The sequence below is a fragment of the Anopheles ziemanni genome, chromosome 2, assembly GCF_943734765.1.
Source record: "Anopheles ziemanni chromosome 2, idAnoZiCoDA_A2_x.2, whole genome shotgun sequence".
Classification (NCBI taxonomy): Eukaryota; Metazoa; Arthropoda; class Insecta; order Diptera; family Culicidae; genus Anopheles; species Anopheles ziemanni.
In genome coordinates, this window is record NC_080705.1 from 56,517,093 (window position 1) to 56,536,356 (window position 19,264).

The 19,264-nt window shown below is 45.0% G+C and overlaps 3 protein-coding genes across 3 annotated transcripts; 2 read left to right on the forward strand and 1 right to left on the reverse strand.

Annotated features, from left to right (window-relative positions):
* On the forward strand, positions 1 to 1,665 carry LOC131293920 (probable cytochrome P450 4ac1). The gene is made up of 2 exons (XM_058321970.1): positions 1 to 598; positions 668 to 1,665. The coding sequence occupies exons 1-2, from the start codon at positions 1 to 3 to the stop codon at positions 1,663 to 1,665; spliced, it is 1,596 nt and encodes a 531-aa protein (XP_058177953.1).
* A 397-nt stretch (positions 1,666 to 2,062) lies between these two features.
* LOC131293921 (probable cytochrome P450 4ac1) lies at positions 2,063 to 4,039 on the forward strand. Its single transcript, XM_058321971.1, has 3 exons — positions 2,063 to 2,621; positions 2,983 to 3,247; positions 3,322 to 4,039. The coding sequence occupies exons 1-3, from the start codon at positions 2,069 to 2,071 to the stop codon at positions 4,037 to 4,039; spliced, it is 1,536 nt and encodes a 511-aa protein (XP_058177954.1). The 5' UTR covers positions 2,063 to 2,068.
* A 110-nt stretch (positions 4,040 to 4,149) lies between these two features.
* On the reverse strand, positions 4,150 to 9,559 carry LOC131292519 (mediator of RNA polymerase II transcription subunit 23). Its single transcript, XM_058320833.1, has 7 exons — positions 9,442 to 9,559; positions 7,404 to 9,343; positions 6,826 to 7,323; positions 5,953 to 6,580; positions 5,480 to 5,636; positions 4,922 to 5,366; positions 4,150 to 4,850 (listed from the first exon to the last, which is right to left on the reverse strand). The coding sequence occupies exons 1-7, from the start codon at positions 9,484 to 9,486 to the stop codon at positions 4,238 to 4,240; spliced, it is 4,326 nt and encodes a 1,441-aa protein (XP_058176816.1). The 5' UTR covers positions 9,487 to 9,559; the 3' UTR covers positions 4,150 to 4,237.
* Between the last annotated feature and the right edge of the window lie 9,705 nt (positions 9,560 to 19,264).

Genomic DNA, 19,264 nt, shown 5'->3' on the forward strand with positions numbered 1-19,264 from the left:
ATGGCTTCCGCCTGTAGCGGATTGTATTGGCCCGTTTTGGCAACTCTGCTTTTCGTCGCGTTTCTTTTGTTACTTTGGTTCGTTTGGGATGTGATCGATAAGCAAAGCCCCCAATATCGGGCCGTGCGACAATTTCCCGGCCCTCCGGTGTTGCCCTTGGTTGGCACGGCCTATCACACACGTGGTTTAGATCCGGCTAAAACCTTCGATGCCTTCCGCCGTTATACTCAGCTATACGGAGGATCGTACCGGTTTTGGCTTAACACCCATATATTTGTGTTGAACATCACGCGGTGCCGGGAGGCGGAACCGTTTCTCAGTGGAGTGCAAAACACGGAAAAAAGTCAGCTATATCGCTTTCTGCATCCGTTCATTGGTGTTGGTTTGTTGAACAGTAGCGATGAAAAGTGGCTGCAGCGAAGGCGCATCCTCACGCCGGCTTTCCACTTTAACATCCTTAACGGTTTTCATCGAACGTTCTGTGAAGAGAGTGAGCAATTGGCGGCACAAATCGACAAGGCACAGCAAACGGATGGAGCGGGAAGCTGCATCGAGCTGCAGTCTATGATGTCCCAGTATACGCTGAATACTATTTGTGGTACGTAAGGCAAGTCGGCAGGTGAGTTGATGGTTGAGCTATTTGACAAACTCATATGGTATTCGGCAGAAACTTCGATGGGTGTTAAGCTCGACTCGATGGATGGCGCGAAGGCGTACCGTGACGGTATCTACAAGGTCGGTGAGATGATGCTGATTCGCGCGGTCCGTCCCTGGCTATATCTGGACTGGACGTATAAATGGTTAGGCTACTCCAGCAAACTTCAGACGCTCCTCAAACCTCTGCATCGCTTCACAATCGGCATCATCAATCAACGACGGGAACTGTTTCAACAGGGCAAGCTAGATGATTTGACCCACGATCGGGGCTACGATCAAGGCAACACCGACAGCACCTCGTTCAACGGGAAAAAACGTTACGCCATGCTGGACACTCTGCTGGCGGCGGAAATTGAAGGACTCATCGATCGGGAAGGTATCCGCGAGGAGGTCGACACGTTCACCTTCGAAGGCCACGATACGACCGGTGCGGCCCTGGTGTTCGTCTTCTTGACCCTTTCCTGGGAGCATGATGTGCAGGAACGCCTCTACCAGGAACTACGCCAGCTCAAAGACGAAAAGTCACTCGACGATTCCGCTCACTTCTCTCCGGGCGACTTAAACTCGCTGAAATACTTCGACCGAGTCATTAAAGAATGCTTCCGCCTATGGCCACCCGTTCCATTCATCTCGCGTCGTGTTACCGAGGAGGTGGCGCTTCCCGACGGTCGAACCATTCCGCGAGATTGTATCGCTGCCCTGCACATCTTCGATATGCACCGCGATCCGGAACAATTTCCTGACCCGGATCGCTTCGATCCCGACCGCTTTCTGGCGGAAAATGTGGCCAAACGCAATCCGTACGCGTACGTACCGTTCAGCGCGGGGCAGCGTAATTGCATCGGGCAAAAGTACGCCCTGCTCGAGGTGAAAACAGCTGTTGCTTATCTGGTCCTCCGTTATCGGGTGCTGCCGGCAACGAAACGCTCCGAGATTCAGCTCATCGCCGATTTGGTACTGCGCGCGTCTACGCCGTTAAAGGTTCGTTTTGAGCGACGAAGCGATTGACAAAAAAAATGTTACTTACCTACTTACTTACACAAACTTGGCTTCATGTTGTAAATAAAACAAGGAGACCCTTGTGCCGTAAATGGCACAGTTTGCCAAACCGGAAAAATACAGTTCAACCGTTTCATTACAATAACTCATCACAGTCGATCAACATACAGTGTTCCGGCAGATATAGCAAACGTTCTCAAGGAGATCACTCTCTTTCAAAGATTCGATTCTGGTGTAATCTTTCGTTTACAGTTCGGGGTCAATACTTGCGGCTATCGGAGCAAGTTATTTTGCATTTCATTACATTCCCTCCCGAAAGAATCGCCCTCGTATCTCCTGGAACGGATGGAGGGTTCAAAGTCTTTGAATTGTTTTTCGGCACCGTTTAGTGTCTTCGCAAATCCCCTTGAAGATGGACCTAATTTTAGTAGTGCTCCTGCTGGTTGTGCTTCTGCTGCTCGCACTGGAAGTACGGGTACAACTGTCCATCGCGTATCGTGCCGGAAAGAAGTATCCCGGACCAAGGGCGTATCCGCTCTTAGGCAATGCGCACAACCTGCTGTTCAACAACCAGCAGCAAACCTTCCAACTACCACGCACCTGGGCGAAGCGGTACGGCGACACGTACCGAATTCTGGTGCGCGGATTGCTCAACCTGAACGCCATCCGTGCGAACGATGTCGAACCGTTACTGTCCAGTCCGAAGCTGATCGAAAAGGGCCTGATCTACACGCTGTTGCACAACTTCCTTGGAATAGGGCTGCTGAATAGCACGGGACCGAAGTGGCAACATCGACGTCGAATCCTAACGCCGGCTTTCCATTTCAACATTCTGCCCAGCTTTTTGCTAACCTTCCAGGAAGAGTCCCGCGGATTGATTGCGCAATTGGGACAGTTTGCTGATAAAGGAACGTCGGTGGCATTACAACCGGTGGCTACCAAGTTTACGCTTAACACCATCTGTGGTAAGCATCTCTAAGGGAGTGTCGCCGGACGGGGTGCCGGGTCTAGTTGTGGGCAGCTACATATAAAAAAATTAAGAGCTCAAAAAGCTTATACACCAGCAAAAAGGCTTCTAAACAAAACAATTCGATCTTATAGATAATTTCATTGCCATTTTATGACAGATTTTTCATTTTCTATCAGTTTTTTTAAAGATGCCCTACAACCAGATACAACTTTTGCCAAAAAAAAAAAACAATTTTTCCTGAATTTAAAATAATATAGTTCCTACAAAGAAAAGTTGCACCAATGCATAATGTTGAGTACAAAACAAATTTGGATAACCGGATTGATTCCTATATATTTTAATCCACTCACTCTTAGAAACGGCTATGGGTATCAAACTGGACTCGATGACAATGGCCAATGAGTACCGCAGCCGAATAGAGGGTATTGGAACGATGCTGCTGGAACGGCTGATGAACCCGTGGTTGTTTGAGGACTTCAACTACAAGCTGACGGGACTGCAGGCAAAATTCAACAAACTGCTACAGCCCGTCCATGCGTTCACCCGGTCGATAATACAGCAGCGACGCGAGCTGTTTCATCAGAACGTGAGAAATCTGGGCGATTTTTCCGAAGAAAACATGTTAGTGAATTTACCCTTTTTTCATGATGGAGATTGTTTGATGATGATTTTTTAAAACTATAAATCCCACTCAGCTACACCAACATCAAGCAACGATACGCGATGTTGGATACCCTACTGGCCGCGGAAGCGAAAGAACAGATCGACGAAGAAGGCATCCGCGAGGAGGTGGATACGTTTATGTTCGAAGGACACGACACAACGTCAGCCGCGATCATCTTCACGCTGCTTCTGATTGCCCACAGTCCCGATGTGCAGCAACGGCTGTACGATGAGTTGCAACAGGTCGCCGTCTCACGGACCGATCCAGAAGAAGAGTTCACCCAACGAGACTACAACGAGCTGAAGTACATGGACATGGTCCTGAAGGAATCGCTCCGACTGTACCCCCCGGTACCGTTCATATCGCGAAACATCTCCGAAGACACGTACTTCGGTGACCGGCTCGTCCCGAAGGATACCCTCTTCAATGTGCACATTTTTGATCTACACCGAGATCCGGCCGTCTTTCCCGATCCCGAGCGGTTCGATCCGGATCGATTTTTACCGGAGAACGTCGAACGGCGCAGCCCGTACGCGTACGTACCATTCAGTGCGGGTCCGCGTAATTGTATTGGGCAGCGTTTTGCTATACTCGAGCTGAAAACTGTTCTCGCTGCTATACTAAACAATTTTCGTGTGCTGCCTGTTACGACACGTGAGGAAATTATTTTCGTGGCAGATCTGATACTGCGCACCAAGGATCCAATTATGGTTAAGTTTGAGCATCGTCGTGGAGATAATTCTAGCTAAGCTAAGGAGACAATTCAGGAATATAAAATGTCTACCGAAGGCTTTAATCGGTTAGAAGGATTTTTCTACACAAGAGATTTATTTTTTATGTTAAACATCGTTCAGACGTATACACACTTATGTGAAGGATAAAAAAATATAAATGTATAAGTCCATTTGGACCCGGTCAGTTCCATCTTCTCGGTGGTTTTCAACGTTCTAGTGATGCGCTTGCATACCTTGACCCATTTGTTGCTGTTGCTGAAGTTGCTGTTGTAGGGCTACATTTTGATTCACGACTCCACCCACCGCTTGTTGTGGCATGGCGACACCGCCCGTTGCCTGTGTTGCTTGCTGACCCCCTATGCCAGGGGCATTTACTGCACCACCACCACCAACAGTTCCCACCCCTGCGACAGCTGATCCGGCACCGGCCATCGTTGCTACCGTGCTTTGTCCTTGTGCTGTGTTTCCGACATTCTGATCAACACCGATTTCATCCACATTAAGGCGCGTAATAAAACGCAGCCGCATCTGTAGCGCAGGTCTTAGTCTACGGATGATGGCTTCCAGCTCCGGCTTCATTGTATCGCCGACAAACATGTACTTGATGTGGTAGAGTAGATCGCAAATAGGATCCATAAAGCGTAACGGTTGCGACGGTTGCGCCTTGTCGACCTGTTCGAGCAGCTCGTACAACATCAACGTAATGTCGGAGACGGCTCGCGCACGTTCGACGCTCAGTCGATTCAGGAACGGTCCCACCACGTGGCAAAGGTAGATTAGTTGATATTCCGTGTGAACCAACGGTTTAAGTTTTTCTTTTAACGAGCTGGAAAAATGGGAGAAAATGACATTTTATTTAGATAAGTAAACCACATTCAATTACAAACGTGCACGCACTCCGTAATGGTTGCCAATTGTCCGATGCCAAAGTGATGGAAAATACTGTGCGCAATCGCTAGGACCGTCACGTAGCTCCGGTCAAGCATCGCCTCTTTCACCACCTTGAAGTTGAACATCTCGAAGGGGCTCTGCCGGAAGGCCCATTCCTTCATAGCATTAGAATTGAGCGCTTCCTGCATACGCTCATAGATGACGCTCCAGTAGGCTTCCGGTAGGGCCGCCATTATCAAGCCTATCGTGTTGACCCAGTTATGGAAAACGGGCGACGGCACCACCGTGTATCCTTTGACCAGCACGTCGATGATACTGTTCGCTACTACATTCGGTCCGACCGGAAGGCCGAGCAACTCCACGCACGTCACGTACAGGGCATGTGCCGGAGGATTTGGAAACTCATTAAACCGCCAATCGGTGCCTGAAAATACATTTTTGCCATCCATTGCTGGTAAAGGAAGGGAGCAAAGAAGTTAAGGAAAACCTAATAGCATGGTGCAGTAATCCCAAATCTGAATCTTAATAAGCGATAAATAATTATTTCCATTTTAAAAAGGATACTGTCTTGCATGCGGCGCACTAGATTGATGTAGTAGCTCAGCTCCGGAACCCAGTTTACGTTGTCGTTTTCCTTCTTCATCATGTACGCTTCGTACGGTTCGGTAAGCGCCCAGTGCTCTGGCCGCACAGATTCCAAAGATCCAACGACAGTGCCAACCTGCGATATGTTTTAAATGAACGAATTATTTTCTTTTCTACACGCATTATGTTTTGCTTGATAAATTATATTGAATTGACCCTTGTTGTTACATGATGTCATAATTTATCGAACCGTTTTTGTTGTTTTGAAAATAAACAAGTGGAATATTTCTGTAAACTGTTAGCTGTTTGAATAAATTATTCTTTTTGTAATATTTTTTTAATCCTACACAAAAACGGAAAATCTAAAACATTAAATTTTATTAAAAAAACAAATCCGTGACTCATACGCCAATAAGTGACATAATATAAAAATCAAAATGCACTATGCTTACCAATCGTTTCTTTAGCTGTGGGCGATCACGCAGCTTTCGCTCGTAGTAGTGCAGTGTGTTGTATAGATAGGTTATAGGTCGATCGTGGAACTTGTACAGCGAGCCGAGATGATCTAAGATTACGTCCAACGTTTTGCTCAACTGCGTCGGAACCTCTAGGTATCGGTGCACGATAATGTCCAGCACCGGAAGGAACCGCAAACACACGTTACCAAAATACACCGGCAGCGACGGATGCGAAACGGACTCATCCGGAGCGAACTTTTCCGGGAACTTCTGATGGAACGCCAGGTGACGCTCGTGCCAGTTGTTCTGCTTCCAGTGCTCCGGTGAGTTGATGCTGATGAACTCCTGCACACGATTTCTAAATTCGGTCGTCTTCAGCAACAGTAGCTGGATGATGTAGAAGCTGACCTGCGCCTCGTTACCGTCCAGCGTGCGCAGGATCAAACACAGCACCAACCGGTCGATGGTAACGATGTTGTACTTCCAGATCATGTCGTTGATCGTGTCGACGCACTTGTTGACGTGTGCACCACCGCCAGAGTTGGCCACCTCGAACAGCAGATAGTCACACAGCTTGCGAAGGTGGGTTGACAGGGCACGGGCTCCGATGCGTTCAAGAATCCTTTAAGCATTGAAAATGGTAAGTATGTTTTAGGTAATGGTAGGGTTTTTAAAGTGTCTCTAATGCGACTCCCCTCTATGAACATGCTACGATTTACAAATATTGATACCATACTTAATAGTACGTAAATATAAAGGTAAAGGATAGTAAATCTAAAGGCTTTCAAATATTTTTTACAAAAACTAGAGTTCAGCTTTTGGGTAGGGTTTTGTTTTGTCAAGAGTGTCACCGTCACGACGACTTACTTGTACGCAACTGGGCTTATCGCATCCGTTTCGATGATCATCTTAAATACAAGACACAAGAACAGCGGCGGATTGACCGCCATTCCGAAGTGTGCGATTATGTCGTTCTCGTTCGTCATCGACGCCCAGTTACGGAACTCTTCGTCCACCGTTTTCTTCAGCAGCTGTTTGTTCTCCTTCGGGATGTTGTGCTGCATAAAGAATTCGTTCAGTACCGGTGGAAAACAGAAGAGCGTGTGCTGCGGCCATGCGTGCGGTGTATTGAGCATTATATTCTGCAGCAGGTCCTTGCACCATGCGCTCGACTGCGGATCGTTGCCGGTGCCAGTGATGTGCATGGACCGGGCAAGCGTTAGAACGAGTGCCCGATTGAGTTCTTCACTTTCTGCCGACACGATGTTACCGGGTGGTTTCGGTTCGCTGACGTAGCGAGACAGCTGCGCCTGCACTTCGACTGAACCGAGGCCGATGATCAAACGAAGGGCAGTTGATTCGACACTGGAAAAGGAAAGGAAATTTATTCTTGGCGATTGTTTTCCTTGTAAACAGGATAAGTTATGATTACGTTTCCCTCTTACCAAGAGTGTAGCTGCATCTGGTTTGTATGAGGAACCGATGCTAGAGAGTGTAGATGCGTCAACAGTTGCACACGGTAGTGTGAATGGATATGATGCATTCGGTAGGAGAACATCTCTAGCAACGTGTACAATATCCCCCATGCGTGCGACTTGAATACCTGCGGTAAAAGTTGACCCAGGAATCCCTTGATGCCCAGTGACTCAATCTCAGTGTACACGAGCAACCGTGAGTACGTTTCAACCAGTGCCGGAGCCATATTGTTTCCATTCGGGATGGCACTTTTATTCTGTGCCTGTTTTATCATATGCATCACGATGCTATGAATGAGCGACATCTTACTGTGAATAGTCAGGCTGTCTAGGACGCGCATCGAAAGAGGAGCGGTTGGTAGGGGCTGCACACCACCGGATACCATGGCCTGGGGGTTTTTACTGTTACCCAGAATGGTATCGATCAGTGCCTGCATCGGCCGCGAGAAATAATCCGTCTGCGTCGAGTAGGCGTTGCATAGCAACGCAAACCGATACTCGGAACCCATGAAGAGGGTCGGGTTGTTACTAGGCATTGCAAGATGCTGAAGATATTCAAAGTGCAATCGCAGAGCGATCGGTATCGGGCGGTTGATGTTGTAACTCTCTGTTTGGGCCCGCTTCATCAGATGAATCCAAATGCAGGTTGGAGCCATCTGGTGTGTGCAGTAGGGATTGTTATAATCCGGCACCGGTAGTGGCTCCTTCTCCGGATACAGTATATCGTACAACTTCAGTATGGGCAGGAAGTTGAGAATCGAGTGCTTCTGTATACTGCCCGAGATGTACTGCAGAAACACCCACATGAGATGGTCCCGTCCACGGCGCAGGTTACGTACTGCAAGCTTCTCATGCAGGGTGTTAACAATGTTCTGAAACGTTGCGAATTGAAACAGCACAAAATAGATCAACTGCGAGCTGAGATGGAGCCAGATCCACTGCGTGTGGCTTGCAACATCGTCGTGATCATTCATGCCGGATCCGACCGCATTTGGACCGCCCGGATTTCCTTCCTTCTCTGAATATTCCATCGCGTTCAGCACCAGCCACACTAGCTGCTCCTCGAGTGCAGCACACTTCTGCTTCTGCTGCTTTTGAAAGTTCAGCATCGAGCAAACCATATCGCGCGAGTATGGTTGCTGCAAGACAAATCGCAGCAGACGCGCTTGAGGCTGCAAAAGTTCATCGTCGTATGGAAGATTACCACGCAGCGAAAGTTTCAGCGTATCCGGGTCAAGCTTCCAGGGAATGATCAGATTATCGACGTACGACGAATGTTCCACGATGGGCAACATCGAGGAGTGACCGATGATAGACAGCATCTGAGCGACGGACACAAACTCCTCAATGAAGTTTGCAGTCAAATTTGACACCCGCCAGTGCATGTTCTGATAGTCTGTTTTCTTGATTTCATTTATGATAAAGTAGGCCGGTAGTAGGCACGCGTTTCGGTTGAAGATATGCTCGATCAACTCGACCAGCTCAAGCAGCTGCGGAAGAATGTTGACACTGACGTTTGCCGGAAACGAAAGTGCCTTTTCCTTGCAGCACTTCATGATCTCCCGGACACCCTTGTAATCCACGCCGCCGATCACTTTTCTTATAAGCTGAAACGCTTCGATCCAGAAGCACGGGTTCTTGTACGTCAGCTTGTCCGAGCACATGAGCTGATCGCACAGCAGCTTCGCCGGTATGATGTTCATTGCCACCATCCGGTTCATCACGTGCAGATAGTTGTGCACCCGGTTCTGGTGGTGCACCGACGCCACGTAGCCGAGGTAACTTCGTATCGAAGCTTCCTTCACTTCTGGCGTCATCGCACCGAAAAGCGTCCCAATCTTTTTGAAACCTTCCTCGGTGCGCTTTCGCTGTTCTTCCTCATCGCAGCTGGGCACGATATTCTTATCCTCCTAAAACAATAAAGAAAAAGCGTAGGTACAACCTTCACACAGTCCTCCCCAGAAATCATTCTTTCGCTGGTTCCACTCGAATGCACAGCTCTAATTACCAAAACTTCCTCAAACAGCTTCACTATTCTTAACTCTGCCGACATGTTTTTCACCCTTTTACACCTAAAACATAGTTTTGACTCACAAATTACTATGAAATTCGCGGCGACGCGAAACTTTTTGCTATGTTTACTAAACACCGGGGATTCAACTAGTGATGGCAGAACAAGGTTTCGAAGACTCAATCCGATTTGATCCCATTTGATGGACTCATGATTCGTTTGGAATTTTATTTTATTCAACTGAATTTAGACTCGAATCGAATACACGAGTGTGCCACTAAACATATCCAATAACGATCCAATGAAGGATAAAATAAATTATCACATTTTCAACAAAGAGATATGATAAAAACCATGCTTATGATTCCAATCATTCGGAGATCTGGATCTCAGACCGGATTTGTTTACCAAAGATTCGAATCACTGCAGAAATTTAATTTTTCTACCTCTATTCGAAAGAAAACAATCTTGCACGCAGCCATTTAGGCTGCGATCACTTTTAAATTTGTGCTAGCCAATTTCACCGGGCAGTACAAGTTTTCAAACGGACAGCGCAAAACCGTCTAAATTTTTCTACATTTTATAAATACGATGTTAGAATCCTTTACACATATGCAATTGAAAGATACTTGAAAATCAAAGAAATCTGCAGAACGAGCGACTCAGAACATTTGTCACCTAGCTGCCTAGCACCTTCTGGGAAATTTTTCAAAATAAATTAAATCGGTCAACGCATTTGATACGTTCTCCAAAGTACCGACGAACTGAACATTCGATGGTAGCTATAACATATTGAAAAACTGAAACCTATAGTCACTTATTACTACATTTCATATTTGGAAATTTGCTGATTAAATAGTTTTAAATAGGTTCTAAAATGAATGGCTGCAGACATAAAATGAGCAATCTTGAGTGTTATTGGGGAAAACACGCCATGAGAACATAACGTGCTCATCAAATGTGAATTTTTAAAATTTTCGGAAATGCAATGATTCAAGCATTTTTATCAGGCATCTTATGTTTCAAACTTAGTCATCATGCTTATTGAGAAGTCTCCAAACTATTTGGCAACATTTGTCATACACTCTATAAAATTACTGTAGGATCACCTTGATTTCCTACAGTAATCTACTACATACAGTTGGACGTCGATTATCCGGGGCCGGATTAACCGGGGGGCGGATTATCCGGGTGTCTTGCAACTGACAACTGCACAACCGGGTTGAATTGTTTCCATGAATATCAGGTTGGTTCACAACATTTTTTTAGGAATAGTGTCAAATAAAATTTGTCGGATCGAAATTAGCAATAAAAATTTCCATAAAAAAAAATTCGGTAAAAGAGTAAATGAGGCCCCGGGCTAGATTCTCCTCTTCCTACTGGTTCACATTTAGCGCCTGAAGCTATGCAAAGCGCGACACATGCATTCGTTTCGAATTTTTGAACGCTAACGATTCGCTTAAAAGACCATAACGGTTTAAACTAATCACGCAGTGGAGGTTGAATGCGGGTCAATATACTTTTACATGTTAAGTTACTAATAAGTAAACTATACCACACATGCTGGACAGCATGAAACAATGAGTTTAGCCGAAGAAATGATTTGGAAACGGCGGCGCGCCCGCAGCGAGCGAAGCGAGCGGACTGCGCTAGGTCTACCGAAAAAGAGAGTTTGTTATAGTTTTGAGAAATAAGGGGGGCCCGTGGGCCCCCCTCATACCGCACCCCTAGGTTGATTGCGTAGCCGAAATTAACGGTACACACTACGGTTCAAATACTCGTAGGTTGAATTTAACGAATTAATGTATCACCAATTGCATACATTCAGTTTAAACGTCCACAAGAGGTGTAGCCACGATCGAAAACATGGCGGCCGGGGCCTCATTTACTCTTTTACCAAAAATTCAAACATATTTTATGATTAATCAACTAACTGGAACTGATCAAAAGTGAACTAGCCAAAACTCAAACCAGGTATTATAAACGTATTTTAGTATGTGTTCGATTATCCGTGGAATTCGATTATCCGGGGACCTCCCGGTCCCGACACCCCCGGATAATCGACGTTCACCTGTATTTTAGCTTTTTTTTATGTATGGAGTTCTGTGTACACTAAAAACTCGACCAATACTGAATCGTCGCTTCTGAAACTTTTAACACATATAGTTTTAGCACTGCAGATGTTATTGAAGGTTTGTTTGATCACTATGTTTTGATAAAATCATCTAAATTTTACAATTTAAACTCAATTTTACTAACACAAACAAAAACAGGCATGTAAACAAATGTCAAGGTGTATCCAACATAGTTACACTAAGGTTTATACATTATGGGGAAAATGATGAAATAACAAACATTTTAAATATGTCGCTATTGTAACTATTAAATTCAAACATATCTTTCAAGTGTTAGTTAAAACCACAATTCTTTTCTCAATCCCTTCGTCACCGAGCAACGCCAGGGCGTTAAGCTAGTATTAAATATTATTGGAAATAAGCACGCTCTTATCAACGTTTTCGTAAAAAACTAATAGTCTTACGTCACTAATAGACTAAGAGTCTTTTCTATGATGGTGTAATTTCAGTAGTATTCTTCTTCTTCTTCTTCTTCTTCTTTTTCTTGGCGTTACGACCTTGTTAGTCATGTCTGCCCGTTAAGGGCTTACGAGACTTTTACCCTATATGTACGTGGATAGTCAGTCCTCTCGTACAGGGGAGGGCCCGGCCTCGGTTGGGATTCGAACCCACGCCGCCTAGGTGGTTAGCCTCGGCGCTCATAGGCCGATTTTTCAAACCGGCGCTACCGCTCGTCTGTCGCGGACTCCCCCTTCCGTAGTATAGCTAAAAGAAATAAAGACCACTTGAATTACGAGGGTTGTACGTTTCTGGCCTTCGTATTATTTCAGATTTATAAAAGAAAATTTATGCTAAATATGTATTTCAAACTATTTTCAACAAGTTTTATTAAGGAAGACATACGGCCACTCGAAAATAAAGTCGCAATTTTTTGGGGATACTTAGTCTGACAAACAATAAGTACATTATTTGAACTTGACGTATCGGACATATGGTCTTAGTAGCCGATCTTTAACTCCTTAGAACTCCTTTAACCCTGCAGGTTAGCTTGCAAAGGCCCAGGGGTGCTAGAGTAAACCTCACAGACGTAGGAGAAGAAGAAGAAGAGCTGAGCAAACCTTAGACAATAGTACTATTGGCTAGTTAAGCTCACATAAAATATACCAGATTTATGATATGTTGCGGATTGAGAAAGTTATTTACATTAACAAAACTATAAATAATACTATAATAATACATAAGTTTACGATGGTTAATAAATGTAAAACATAAAACCCAATAAAACATATTTTATACGAACGCAATGTGCAATGTTCCAGCATGCGGCCTCACCTATATAAAGTCCCGCGGGCTGTGGCCGCCTAACCAATTGCGATGCCAATTGTGGGGAAGATGGCCGTACGATTCCGTGCAAATCTCAATGGCGAGTAACGCATGCTCAAGTGGGGAAGAAGCGGCTACTCTTGAAATAAAGGATTAATGATTCTTTAACTGAGAATGAAGGGCGGTAAAGTTTAAAATGATTAAGGACGCATGATTTCTTCATGAAAATATAATATAAATATGGTATACAATTGAACATACGGTCTTCAAAGTACCAAATGCATAAGTAAGAGATATCATGGCAATAGACGCACATTGCTTATATAACAGAAAACATAACCGCGTACATACATATTCTGTACAGAACTCTGGTTTTAAGTGATGGCCGGCATTGTCTGGCAACATTTTAATTGCAATTTTATCTCGACCTCCTCAGAAAAACCGCTTCAAACTGTTTTGAACCAGCCACCATTTAGCGGGCGAGTTTTCGTCAGCCGCATGTACGACATGACGATCGAGACAGAGACGATTTTTGTCTTTCATTTGAGCTTTCTCGCAAAGAGAATACCGTGTGAGGCATACAAGGCGGAATTAGGAGGATCGGAGCCAATCGACGTCATCACCTCGATTGGCGTACCGTGGTCGACAAACTTGTTTGGTTACTATACCAACTAGCAACCGAGTCGGAGACAAAGTTTGGTTTAAGAACAGAGTATTATTTCAAGCTTTTTCCTTATCCTTATCACTGACCGAATGTTCAAACTAAACTTTTTTGATTGTCAAAAGGGTTTTGGTAGCCAAACAATATATTTCTTAATGAAACGTGTGCCAATCTAACAAATAATTTTGGACATTTAATGGACTCCACCTAAAACACCTTGGCAATAGCTGGGTATCTTGCACTTCGAGACTTCGAGTTAGAGTGCGCCACACAGACATCGACCGGGTGTTCGAGAACGTGACGTGAAACGAAGATGGAGATCATGCTGATGATGCAGCACTCCACGTCGTCCCCGAAGGCGAATCAGAAGAAGACGTACCAGACTCGACAATCGACCATTAGATAGAATCTGCTCGCGATCAACGGCGCTATCGGTCGCGGTGTAGTGGAGAGGACTCCGACGCTTAGCAGGACCGGCCGAGCCCAGAAGATCGGGAAAAATGACACTCGAAAAACGCTCTTTCGGCCACCATCGCGTTTAGGGTTTTACATGCTACAGGACGGTCTTCGATTTCGCGGCTTTGAGACATGCCGTTCGGAACAGTGTTTGTGGCAAAGGAGCGCAATGTGAAAAGGGCCTGGAGAAGGCGTGCGGATGCGCACCTCACCGGAGCACGCTCGAGGCGGCACACCGGTCCTTTGCTGGGACACGGATGCGGGGTGAGGGAAGGTGAGCAAGGAACGGCGGGCAAAAAAAGGTGGAACGGTGAAGCCAGATAAAATGGACATAAAAAAGGCAATCGGAGGAATGGAATAAATAACCTGTTTTCTACCTGTCTGTCGTGTGTGATACAGCCGTGATTTTAGAGTGGTGATCCCGAGCTGGTAGACACTTTCCGAAGGTGCTTGGAGCATCCCACAAACACGTGTGTACGTATGTGCACGCACACTATTCATTCGGGGCAGAATGGTTTAGCATAGCCGGGAGTACATAAAGATAAGATTTACGAATTGTTTAATGAATTTAAAGTATGTATTTTAGTACGACTTGTGGTGTTAAGTTAGGTTAATTAATTTGAACATCATTTTAATCAAACACAAAAATAAAAAAATATACTTTAGCCATCATGATCCCGATGAAGAAGATTTTAATAAAGTTTCCAACGTGTCCGAAAAAAGTGTAAAAATAGTGAATCTTTAAATGTAAATTTTGATCGCCGCAACGAACAAAACTTAAGAAAGTTCAGCATAACGATCATGCTTCTTCTGGTTTATCTTTGCTATATCGTTGTCCCTGGGTAGATAGTACAAGTAGAAAGAGAAAGAATTGAATACGTGCAAGAAACAACGGAAAAAATCTTCGGTAGAAAATGATCCAAAGAGGCAAAGCCGAGACGGAATGAAAATGCGTGAATGAGAGAACAATTCTGAGAAATTGGAAGCAACGTAAGAGCTGCATCAAGGCAGCGCAAGATAAAGATTTAAAGGACCGCAAAGAGGGAGAGAGAGAGAGAGCTAGAGAGAGAGCGCGAGAGCTTCTTAATCACCGTCGCACCTGTAGGATGAGGCCAACGAAGAATCACTAGCGTGATCCCCTCCTTCCATTCAAACGGCGAATTCACGAGAAGAAAAGTTGATTCACACGATGTCCCTTCTGTAGGTAGTAGTGCACAATAGGTCCGGTGCCTGCGGTGGCGAACAGTTTGAGAGGTGTCCATACACACCGCAACAGTTGTTTGCGCGAATCGATCGCAGAGTAGTTCAATTGGATAGAACAGGGATATCCTCGCATCACGAAATGAACGCCAATTGAACTGAACCTGGTAATTTGCACAAACTAGTAAGTCTTTTGAAAGGATTGCAGGTAAACGTGGTGGTTAAAAGTTAAATCTCACGAGAAGTTGGTAAGCAATTTCCATCTTTTATGAAAAAAAAAGATGGTCTAATATAATGACTGAAGAATGGCATAGTATAGTAACCTTCTGAAAAACATTTAACGCTACAGTTCATGTCATATGTTATTGAAAAGATCTACATGGAATAAAATCACCGGAGTGCCGATAAATTGAGGTAAACTGAGCAAATTCAGTACAATATATCGTCCTGGTGCTTTAGAGAACACGAAACATAAATCCCGCTCAAAAAGGGCTGCAATTTTAAAACTTTGTCGCTAGTTGCACCGCGAACGCTTCCCGGCGATGGAACACACAACATTTTGGACGGTGACAAAGCTTTTCGAGATAACAAAGCTTCTCGAATATTTCCATTGGATGCAGTTACAGAAAACTAATTCATTTCTAAATGGAATTTATATTATGTGTCATTCGCTGCCACTAATTGACAGAGAAATTAAGAAGCAGCAACAATTCTCTTTACTTCTTTTAAAAACCAGTTTCCCAAGTTTTCAATATTATTTTATAGCAATTCACACATTTCTACTAACTATGATAAGCGTTTTAAATGATCTGAGATTTGCTCCGTTTGACGAAAAACAAACTTAGTATAACTTAAGTTATACCAATTGGTATCTCCATGGGAATGGATAAGATCCAGCTAGGGCTAGCTAATGTTTTAAGACGTTTGACATACACACACACACACTTCTAGCAGCTGTTCAAAACCCAACGACTCGCTACATTCATTCTATCGGGGATGATTGTTTATTTTTTTAAGCGAGCAGCGATTTTTCAGAGCATTCGCTCTCTCTCTCTCTCTCTCTCTCTCTCTCTCTCTCTCTCTCTCTCTCTCTCTCTCTCTCTCTCTCTCTCTCTCTCTCTACTCTCTCTCTTCTCTCTCTCTCTCTCTCTCTCTCTCTCTCTCTCTCTCTCTCTCTCTCTCTCTCTCTCTATCGTCCAAGCTCGTGGGGCTCACCAGCCATTAAAATAAAACGCCACCGATCGAAGCCTTCCGCGGGGTGGCGCTTACCAACACCATCAGCCCAGGCCCAGAAGGGCCTCCACACACTACCCGCTGCGCCCGGCAAAATAATAGAGGGAGGCTTCAACCCGTTCCGCGATTACAGTTTGTTTGGTGGAGCAGCGAAAGATTGTCGTGGCGCGCACACACATCGACCATCAACTTCACACACGCGAACGAAAATGTGTAAGCGTCCACTAGTCGTGGAAAAAATTGGTACTCGGATCAAATCATAATTAGTCAAGTGAAGCCCGCGGTGCGGTTTGGTCGTACGTAGTGACTGCAGTCGCCAGTTTTTTACCGATAGTGCAACCCGAGAAAAATCAGATCTTGCGATCTTCTTTCATTCCCGATTCGGAAGAGTCTGGTTGGCAGGTTTTTTTTTAATTTTATTTTTATTTTATAGAACGTCAATCACATTTTCAAGCAAAAGAATTTCATAGTAGATTTCACTTATGGTTGTCAATTATAACTATATGATGAAAAGAATTACTTTGCAAAATTTCAAGAATAGATGTGTTAAATTTAATGACCAAAAGAAGGCAAGAGAGCGACGGTAAGTTTAAAAACTTATCCGCTCAATCTTAGAAGTGCACTTGGTAGATCATTTTGTGTGTCTTTGTGTTTTTACGATGAACTAAGGTGACAATTCATTCTTACGTGTGAAAAAAGTGTTATCAATAATTTCAATTCAATTAGTAGAAAACAGGGTAAAAGGTTTTGTTTACATTGTTGTAACTTTTTATAAATACGTGTTGCTTTACTTAAAATTAGAACTCATTGGAAAATTCCCCTTGAAGCAAGCAAGCGCCATCCTATGATCCGAACGGAATCGAAACCAAAACCAAAACCAAAACCAAAAAAAAATCAATACAAATCTATGAATTAAAAACAAAAACAACAACCACGTCAACAAGTCAGCAGAAAGGCAAAACGCATTAGCGTCAACCAGCAGCAGTCTGCGCCTGCGGAGAACCCAGAGCAGACCGAGCGAACAAGCGAGCGAGGGAGCGAAGCTTAGAGGCTTGAGAAAGAGACAATTGTGAACGAAAGGGCGACTGCACCGTCTGGGCAGCGTCTCAGGTACGAATGGATCGAAGAAAGGTGTCTGTGCGAGGACCGAACCAGGAGACAGAGAAAGAGAGAGTAAAGACAAAAAAAGCAAACAGGTATGATCGCTAAGAAAACGGCGGAGAAGTTGTTCAACTCCTCGACGACGACGCAACGTCGCAAAGTGCCTACACACCACGGCGCAAGATCGCTGCACCCTCCTTCAGGCCTCCAAGGCGACCCTCCGCGAAGGGCGGTGCAAACGATGAGAAGCGGGTCGATCGGATGGAAGCGATCAGTCGTCTGGGAGTCGTCTGCGCGATCAGTCGTCTGCGCGTATCGTGAGCAGCGTCGTCCAAATCTCTCCATCCGTCTCTCTCTGTCTCTCGCTTACTGCTTTACAACGGTAACCTGTCGAGAGGTGTAGGTGTTTGTGTGTATGTGTGTGCGTGCGTACGCAGGCAAATGTGTTGCGTGTGCAGCAGCGATTGATCGTGATCGTGCTTCGCGGCAGCTCCTTGACTGGAGCTATCCTTCTACAGGATAGCGTGCCTTTGTCCTTACGAAAACAATAAACAAAACATTTAAAAAACACACTAAAGCGAAAGCGAAGATCGCCGAATGCGCACAGAACAGCAGGAGGCGAAGAACAAGTGTGCGTTCGCTGGCCCGTGCATTGGTGTTAGTGCGTATGATCGGTTGAGGAGGGGTTCCAAAACTTGGGATGCTGGGGATACACAAAGTATCAAAATCTAAAAGAGAACGAGAGAGAAAAACACGCATCGCGATCATTGATTGTGTGGTGTACGTGCAACGAAATGTGGCAGAGAAAGAAGCCGTGAATGACCGAAGAACAAACACAAAACAAGCGAGGAAAGAAGGAAAACCGCCTGCGGAAAACAGGCCTGCGATAGAAGAAGAGTGAGAAGCAAACGATGAGAATGGGAGAGGGATTCGCCATTAATCAAAGTGGCCCCCATCGCCATGCATCCACCCTCTTCTGTGTAACCTGTAATGACGTTTGCACAATGCACTGGAACTCCAATTGCGCCTTCGGTTGTGCGAATTGGTGTAAATTGTTTGGTTTTCCAGTGTTTTTAAATCGTACTTAGTACAACAATTGAATAGCGATTTCATTCATCGTTTGCTTGCACAGAATATTCGGCCCATTGGCGTTAAGGCGTGTGTTTCACAATCCCGTTCGAAAGAGGTTCTCTGTGTGTGTTTCTTGGAACATTAGCAGGCACTAGCTTAGGGCCATCGTGGTGGATGTGGACGCTGAAACGCTGGCCACACACACAACTAGCAGTGGTAGTGTGCCGCGATCAGCGGCCATACATGCATACACACATACACTGTATAGACGATCACCACCCCCCGAAAAACTCCCAACTCCCATACTTGCTACCGGAAAGGGTTCAAAAGCACCCGCTCTGTTCGTAGCGCTCTTCCGCCCATTCTAAAGCGCGAGAAGCGGTCCAATCAGCAACATCGCGAGTAGTGTTTGTGTTCTCGCGGGAGCGTCCGCGAGACTACTTGCGCCATTAGCTCGCTATTTTCCCGTTGTTCCGTAGAGCCGCACGCCACTCGAGTGTCAGTGTTGTTCGTGCACGCAGCGGAAAGTGCGATCGATCTCTTGGCCCAACCTCGATCGCGAGTTGCCTGATTGATCATAATTTTCTTGCTTCTTAGTTTGCAAAGCAGTGTGCTACAATGTTTAAATAGACATTTCTATTTCGGAATCTAATTTTAAAATAAAAAGTATCATGTCAATGAAGAACTTTCTTGGAGTACA

Bases quoted from the DNA above. Each gene is read 5' to 3' on its own strand.
- LOC131293920 (XM_058321970.1), top strand. From the start codon at position 1: ATGGCTTCCGCCTGTAGCGGATTGTATTGGCCCGTTTTGGCAACTCTG. The intron at 599-667 runs GTACGTAAGGCA...GGTATTCGGCAG, and splicing joins TACGCTGAATACTATTTGTG to AAACTTCGATGGGTGTTAAG.
- LOC131293921 (XM_058321971.1), top strand. From the start codon at position 2,069: ATGGACCTAATTTTAGTAGTGCTCCTGCTGGTTGTGCTTCTGCTGCTC. The intron at 2,622-2,982 runs GTAAGCATCTCT...ACTCACTCTTAG, and splicing joins TACGCTTAACACCATCTGTG to AAACGGCTATGGGTATCAAA. The intron at 3,248-3,321 runs GTTAGTGAATTT...AATCCCACTCAG, and splicing joins GATTTTTCCGAAGAAAACAT to CTACACCAACATCAAGCAAC.
- LOC131292519 (XM_058320833.1), bottom strand. From the start codon at position 9,486: ATGTCGGCAGAGTTAAGAATAGTGAAGCTGTTTGAGGAAGTTTTG. The intron at 9,344-9,441 runs GTAATTAGAGCT...TTATTGTTTTAG, and splicing joins AGCTGTTTGAGGAAGTTTTG to GAGGATAAGAATATCGTGCC. The intron at 7,324-7,403 runs GTAAGAGGGAAA...TTCCTTTTCCAG, and splicing joins CAGATGCAGCTACACTCTTG to TGTCGAATCAACTGCCCTTC.